The sequence below is a fragment of the Pyrus communis genome, chromosome 10 (assembly GCF_963583255.1).
Source record: "Pyrus communis chromosome 10, drPyrComm1.1, whole genome shotgun sequence".
NCBI classification, from domain to species: Eukaryota; Viridiplantae; Streptophyta; class Magnoliopsida; order Rosales; family Rosaceae; genus Pyrus; species Pyrus communis.
Window position 1 is genome coordinate 4,486,218 of NC_084812.1, and position 8,172 is coordinate 4,494,389.

General features: G+C 35.9%; 1 protein-coding gene across 1 annotated transcript; it reads right to left on the reverse strand.

The window, feature by feature from the left end:
* Window positions 1-3,998: 3,998 nt before the first annotated feature.
* On the reverse strand, window positions 3,999-7,461 carry LOC137748417 (beta-glucosidase 12-like). The gene is made up of 13 exons (XM_068488560.1): window positions 7,259-7,461; window positions 7,000-7,069; window positions 6,765-6,823; window positions 6,552-6,627; window positions 6,343-6,420; window positions 6,093-6,180; window positions 5,735-5,990; window positions 5,456-5,571; window positions 5,147-5,364; window positions 5,021-5,052; window positions 4,824-4,926; window positions 4,545-4,653; window positions 3,999-4,460 (listed from the first exon to the last, which is right to left on the reverse strand). The coding sequence occupies exons 1-13, from the start codon at window positions 7,436-7,438 to the stop codon at window positions 4,232-4,234; spliced, it is 1,614 nt and encodes a 537-aa protein (XP_068344661.1). The 5' UTR covers window positions 7,439-7,461; the 3' UTR covers window positions 3,999-4,231.
* Between the last annotated feature and the right edge of the window lie 711 nt (window positions 7,462-8,172).

Here is an 8,172-nt window from a genome sequence, read left to right on the forward strand (position 1 = left end):
ATGTTGACCACAATTCAACTCTCGGTCAACGATGGGGTCCACAACAATCCGCAAATCAGATTTATGATCCATAACTTCCCAAAGTCCACATTATGCTTCGAGGATAACATACTAAAGTTTCATTATGATCTAATGGTCGAATTGTCGTCAATCACACAAACAAGTGGTGGTCCAAATTGATCACCACACCCAACAATTGAATCTTTGGCAACCAAGCTAGACATAGGTTCACATGATCACTAGAAGGTATTTGAAACCTAGACAACACTCGTGAACAATCCCACGCACCTCCACACGCGGTGGAAGTCAAGGTGGAGGGTTTACAAACCCCGAATTTCAACATTAACTAGATGAGCTCAAATTTACGTGGTAGCTAGAGCTCAACAAGGGAAACACTTTTCACAACTAGGCCGACGATAAATTCTAACCGGAAACCGTCCAATTTCACCGGAGAAAACCGGATTTCTAGGTGTTCTAAACACTCAACTCTAAAGCAAACCACGGGCGGAGTCACCCACAAGGTTAAGGTGGGTTGTAGTCTAGGGAGGGTTTTTTTTTTTATTTTTTTTTATTTTTTTTAATTTTTTTAATTTTTTTTATTTTTTTTTATTTAAGTGTAGTGCTATTTAGACACTTAATTTTATTTCACACATATCCCTCTCAATTTTTGGCATTCAAATGAAATGAATTAATGAAGATTAATGACAAAAAATTAATAAAAATGTGTGAATATCATTAATCTTTTTTAAACTCATGCTTTAATGGCTTATGTTAACGCATGTAGCATATATAGCTCACTCAATTCCAAAACAGGTTAATATTAATAAATAACACTTTTTCTGTTAAGAATAATAAATTAGTTCGATCTTCTTTTCTCCTTGCCGGAAAAGGCTCCAATTTCACTCAAACCCGTTGGAACCCTAAAATGGGTGGCTTTCAGTTCCTGTTCACAGGTGCTCCAACGGCTCCAATTTGATTGGGTTTTGTTCCTGGAATCCATTGAAGTCAGATGGTAGTGGTGGCCCTCATCAGAACATGCAGATTTGCTAGAATTGACGATCGTGCACCCCGCAACGCCGTCGGTGTCAAATCCCACGAAATGGAGCCATTAACTCTCGGATTTGGAGTGCAAACTGAAGAAGGGCAGTAGAGGTGTTGTTCTTAAGTGGTGGCTGGCTTCGAATCGTCGGAAAACCGCCTAAAAAGGCGTCGGAAAAATTACAGGACCCGGATCTGCAACCGGGTCGAACGCAGGTCGAAAACTGGGATCCAGGTAGGGTGGTTTTCACTCCCCCTCATTTCCCTCCTTTTCCCCTCTCTAATTGGCCATCGCCTTCCTCTCTCATTTCCAATTGGATCTCTATTTCCTTTTCCCTGATTTGGGCAGCCAATGCCTTTAATCTTAACTTCCCCCGCACCTCTCCTTCTTTCCTCCCCTTTATTTTAACTGCTTTAACCTTTAACCCACAAGTGGAAATAAATAATTCCCAATATATAGTTTTACAACTTCAAACGTACGTAACTATATCGATATAATCCGGACTCACAAACGGTTTTCGCCTATACTTTTGTACCAACGAGTACTACACAAATGCGCGAAGTAAATAAGTCATACGTTTCTCTACACGTTGGTCAAAGAAAGTCAAAACCTTCATCTCTAGGGCATTGGGCATAAATTCATTCTTTTAAAATTTATAAAATCGTAGAATTAGGGACGGGTTGTCACATAATCACATGGTAAAAAATTTGTGTTTAAATTCTGAGAATTATAGAATTCAGATTCCCATTGTATACTAAAAGTTTTCTAGAATCAGAGTAAGAATAGTAATGATGTCAAATATGTTTTTTTTACCATGAGCCTTGTGATTCCTTCTCTAGAAAGCATTTCTGCTAATAAGCGCTTAACTGTTCAAACCACCGGTTTGCATTTTCAGCTTTGATGTCGTTTCTAACCGAAGATAACTTTGAAAGTTAATACGTGCAAGAATTGGAAACTTAATACATGTTAAAGAATTGGACCATCTTAATTAAATTCCATCCAACTAAATAAAATTTAATATGAAAATATTAAGAATAACCTACATGAATGGAGTTTTGCTCTCAACATTTTGCAAATGAAAATACACACTAAGAGAGAGATTCAGTTAAAAAAGTACCGCATAGAGATATGTAGTTTTTGGTTTTGAATATTATGTAGTGCATCAGCATTAGATGTACTTGACAAATCAGCGAGCACGATGTCATGAACTATTTAGTCGTTTGTGCAAACCAAGACAATAGTAATCACACTACACATTCCAGACCCCCGTAGTTACTCAGTTGTGTTTTCATTCCTGAAAAATTCCTGATTTCTCTTGAGTGCTCTAAAGAATTAAGTCATTCAAAAAATTTTCATTTGAACTGCCCCACTCCAAACTCAAGTAGATGACTTCACATTAAGAGTATCCTGCAATATCCCACTTGGATTTTAAGAATTCGATTTGAATTATTAAAAACAAAGTTCAACATAATCTCACTAGTAAGCAGTATAGTTATTATCAAGACATTAGTGAGAAAGTATATCTCCATGGTGCTACTCCAAATTATCATAATTTAGTTGTCCCATTTGGACCTAGATCTTTGAATCTCCAGACAACTTGTGTGACAGCCCGTCCCGGATTTTTTTGTACTTTTTTGTACCGTACGGGTGAAATGACGGTTTTGCCCCTAGTATGTTTGTTTCGTTGTGCGGTTGTTTTTGGGTTTTGTTTGGCTGGTTTTGGACCACACACACTATCCCACACCCCCTCACCCCATATCCCTGTCACGTATCCCTGTCCCTTTCTCTTTCTCTCTCTCTCTCCCCCATTTCTATCCTCATATGTACGGACACACCCAAAATCCATTGAAACCTTCACAGATCGAGGAAGCAAATTACGTATTTGTGCTCATGAGGTCCGTAGGAGTTCAACCATACCTGATTTAAGTGTTGCTTGGGCTGGCTTGCCGCCCATCTGCTTAGCATGCCAATTTTGGGATTGTTCTATTTTATGAAAATTGGAAAAATAAGAATATTGAAGCTCTGCATCGTATCTTTCCAAGTGTATATGGCACGTCACTGAGAAACCTTTGAAATTTTCATTTTTCCTAGATGTGCAGTTTTGAGAAAAATGCAGTTTTGCCTGTTTTTAATTGAAAAATTGGAAGGATTGATCGTGTAGAAAATTATGAAAGATCGACTTTATAATTTTCAGTGTCTTAGTTTTTGTGTCCAACTAGACTTGTGTCCAAATTCGTATGCAAAGTCGATTTTCTGTTAAAAATCATCCAAGAAAGAATGGTGTGATGGGTGATATATCGTGAACCATTCTTGACGAATAGGCTATGGTGGGGCATTAAGGATATAAGTTCTCCATGGATGTGTCTACGGGTAGACCGCGGTGAATATGACAGAATATGCGTGTGGCAGAGCATTATCTTTAGTTTCATTGGTTAGAGTTTTTATAGATGTCTTGAGAGTTCTTGTAGGGAAAGTAATCCTAATTAAATTGGGAGACTATCTATGAGGAAATCTACGATAAGATATCCAATCTTCCTAGGATTACCTTGCCTATTTCCCAATATATCCTAATTTGACTTGAATTAGGGTTTTCAAACTTGGTTGGGAAGTAATATCTTCAGTGAACTTAAGCCTAGAATGTCAGACTAAGAATGTAGGACTATGCTTCATGGGCTATGAGCATTTTGATCATTTTTGCTACCCAAGTGCCATGTGTCATGGTTTTAGAAAATTATGGTCCCCCACACTTCAAGTGCTTTTCGATGATTCACTTGCATTTTTACTAAAGATTGATTCCAAAAACATTTTCACTAGAAACACTTTCAACCATTTTAAACAGTTCCAAATGAACCCTTAGTATATTTTGGTTATGGAATCACTAGCTGGTATAATGTGGCTTAAGGCCATTGATTATCTATGGCAACTTTTTGGTCGAAGGCCACTGAGGGTAAGTGTAAAGTTTAATTGAATACTGAACATTCAAAAACATTTATTTTCATAAATAGTACATTACATTCATATGGAATTCAACTGCGGAAGAGGCACTAGCCATAATGGTAGTACAAATACAGAGAGACACACACTAATAACATATACAACAAACTCATAACGATTTGTTGCAACTTATTCCAAATCAGAAGGAGTGAAGTTGAAAAAACTAAGAACAAGCCCCACAACATTCATCATTTGAAGTTACACTTGATAGAGAAAATCAGTGTCTCCAACATTATTGGCCAAAATATTTGAACTTCCCTTGCGCTTCTTGAGGAAATTTGTGAACCAATGGGTCGAATTTTTTGGGTACCTTTGGAGTCCGTCAAAATCCACATAGTTAATACCAAATCGAACTGTGTAGCCTTCACTCCATTGAAAGTTGTCTAAAATTGCCCATGCAAAGTATCCTTTCACATTACTACCCTTCCTGCACCACAAAATAAATAAATGATGACTTGATATCACTATAAAATGCAATATAGTCCTAATTAGTATTTCAACAAGCACTTACTTGATTGCTGCATGAACGTAACAAAGGTGGCGATTGTAGTAGTCAATCCTAAATGGATCATGGAGGGCATCATCTAGTGATAAGTTGGAATCATTGAACTCATCAACGCCTGCAATATAATTCAGTACATATGTATTTAGTACTTTCTCTCAAAAAGAGAGATGTAGTTGGTTTTAAATTTAGATTTGGAATTACTCATCTGTATTTTACATCAATATATACATATATATGTCAGAAATTAAAAAGTGAAATTAAGTGAGGCTTAAAAGTGTCAATTACCATTCTCAGTAATGTAAATGATTGGATCACCATACTTATTCTTCGTGTAGAGTATAAAATCGTGAATTCCTTTCGGATAAACATATAACCAGTCTGAAGCAGCCTGTAATACCATTCGAAGATATTTGAGATTGTTAGGAATTGTATAAAATTAATCCTCCAAACACAAATAACTTAACCTAAAATTTGATGCGTACCTGAGGACCAATAGGAATGCCATCACGTTCAGCTGCCATAACACATATGAATGCGATCAATATTAGAATGTAATAATTCTAAGATATTAATTAATTAGTCGATAAAAGGTTTCCATTTGTACTCACTCAGTGTAATAACATGTGGATCGTATAAGTAACTTGCAGGTTTAGAATAATTCTTAGGTACATCAGTTGCATATAGAGCAGTATAATAGTTCAATCCAACAAAATCAAAAGACCCAGTTAACATCTTGGATTCTTCTTCCGTGAATTTTGGCAATCGTTCTTTAACAAGGCCTTGCATGGTGTACGGGTAGTCCCCTCTTGTAATTGGATCCATAAACCTACAAAGATGTGAAAATTCCAATAATCAACTTTATAAGTCATAAAAAGGAAATATAACCCACTTGATTTATAAATTAATAATACACTTGCCATCCAAACATAAAATCCATAGCTCGATTTGCAGCATCTATATCTTCCTTTGCATCTGAGGCAGGCTCAAACCAATGTGACAATAGTGTTATTCCTATCACCCCATTTTGATATGCCTACAAAGAAAATTCAGAAAATGATTTGATGTAGTACCATACAAACTCCAAACTGTTTACCTCGATATACAAAAGGTTTCCTCTTGTGGTGGAACCTAATACTAGTGACTCAGAGAGATTTCAGACCCAAAAAAAAGGGAACTAACTAGTTAATTCATTATACCTGAAATTTATCTTTGTACACTTTTACAGCAGCTGCATGAGCAAGGAGTTGGTAGTGTGTTACCAAATAGGGTTCAGTACCCGAATCTCCACCAAGGCAGGTTGGGTCTTGCCAAGCAGAGCATCGTCCCGGTGCGTACATCCCGATTGTATAACCATGGTTACTGATGGTATATGGTTCATTCAATGTGATCCAGTGCTTCACTCGATCACCAAAAAGTGAAAAACAAAGTTCTGCGTAGTCTTTAAACTCATCGCTGCGTGTCCAAATTTCAAAACATTTTTGTTAGATGTGGTACGTTTTTATTTAATTAAGCAAATGACCAATATTACACTTAGGATAAAATTTGTTTACTTACACAATACGAGGGCTTAAGAAACCACCATATGCATCTTCTAACGCTTGGGGAACATCCCAGTGAAAGATTGTCACAAATGGCTGTATGCCTATATATAACATTATCGGAACGAAAAAAAAAAAAATTAATAGTTTGATTCAATATTGTTTTATGAGGGCACGTTATTAAACTCTAATTATATATTAATGGATGGGATGATATATGAGATTAGATGGGAGGGATGATATATGAGATTAGGTAGCTTTGTCACCATTGCGAAGGAGTTCATTGATGAGATTGTCGTAGTATTCAATTCCCTTCCTGTTGACACCCCCACTCAGCGTGCCATCTAATAATTAGAACAAAATAATCAAGTGAGTTAATACCTATCTATATATCGAAATCGAATTAAATAAAACAGGTTAATCCATGAAGTAATTGGTTCCAAATCAAGTATATGGAAGCGGATGTCAACATTACTTGGTAACAATCTGGGCCATGAGATAGAGAACCTATAAGCATCCAACTTCATATCCTTCATAATTGCTACATCTTTCTGTAATGACAAGAAAGGCATACATAATTATAAGAAAGAAGCTAAAAATTAATTAAGGATCTCATGTTCAATGTGCTCTTCAACTTCGTAGTGGGAATTTAGGGTTTGGAGAATAATATTATTCCTTGATTGACAACCTTATAGAGGTGGTATTGATCAATGGCGACATCTCCATTGCTGCGATCATCGATTTTTTCTGTCATTAACCATAAAAGTTTTTATTATTTAGAGCATAAAGATGGTAGGAATCATAGAATGAGAACTATTATATATGTCGATGTAGTGCATGTATAGTCCATATGTATCGAAAAATATACAGACATATACTACATGCCCAAGCGTATTTGATGATAATATGTAGAAGACTATAACCTGGATGGTTGTGGGTGAAGGTGTCCCATATGCTTGGTCCTCTACCATCTACGTTCCATGCACCTTCTACCTGAAATATGCATATGCACATTCAAACTGAAGATGTCAATATTCATACTTGGAATGAAACTGAAATGTGCATGTGCATATATATATGCTATAGTTTTCTGACATTGAAATCAAATTAGACCTATGTGATTATATGAAACTCAAATTAATTAAAGGGTAATTAAATAGCTAAGCCCTAGCAGGGACTGGCCTGGTAAGCTGCTGTAGATCCACCAAAGACGAACCCTGGTTTTAGAGCATCAAACTTGGTCCTGTCAAGTGAGTTACAGACAATGGGTTTATCTGGCTTAGCAGCTTTGGTGTTTGTCAATGCAAAGCCATTGAGTAGCAAGACACACAAGAGCAAAGAGCCTAAATCATGCATTGCCATAGTTAACTGGAGGGGTTTTGGTGATCGAGGTAGCTAGGTTGGTTCTTCCCCGCATATTGCACGGGGTTTATATAGCGGGCTACGTACCACGTCTAAACGTGAGAATAATTGATAAGCATTTATTTACTAAAATTTGATAAACACGTGCAGGCTTTAAAAAAGTGAAGACCACTAAAAAGTCCAAAGCAAAATATACTTTTGTCACAATAATAATTAAATATGAATACTGTTGGGATAATACATATTTGTACAAAAAACTAAATATACTTTTGTAACAATAATAATTAATTATGAATACGTTTGCAATATTATATATATTTTTATAAGTAAATAATTTCTCAAGCATGTATGTAACGTAAAACTTTGGTGGATTGGTTTTGGGAAATATATCAAGGAATGGAATTAAGTAAAGACAAATATTTAAAAAAAAAAAAATTTGAAAAATGGAGAAATGCAGTTCAGGATACTGTAGGATATGATACTTTTTCATCTTTCGACTTTTTATCATGTTGGGACCTCACTTGCAAGCAATGGCGGTACGCGCATGCATGGAATGGACCAGAAAAGTTAGAATCCGACCTCGCCGGATCTTTTTTATGAAAATAAAAGAGATTATATTTTTTTTATATGTTAAAATTGATAGCAAATAATCTTTATGTTAAATCATGTAGAATTGACAAATCGATTAAAACTTATATCTACTTTCAAATTTTATTACATAACATTCTCCTTAG

Bases quoted from the DNA above. Each gene is read 5' to 3' on its own strand.
- LOC137748417 (XM_068488560.1), bottom strand. From the start codon at position 7,438: ATGGCAATGCATGATTTAGGCTCTTTGCTCTTGTGTGTCTTGCTACTC. The intron at 5,991-6,092 runs GTAAGTAAACAA...TTGGACACGCAG, and splicing joins TTCTTAAGCCCTCGTATTGT to CGATGAGTTTAAAGACTACG. The intron at 5,053-5,146 runs GTGAGTACAAAT...GTGTTATGGCAG, and splicing joins TCCACATGTTATTACACTGA to CTGAACGTGATGGCATTCCT.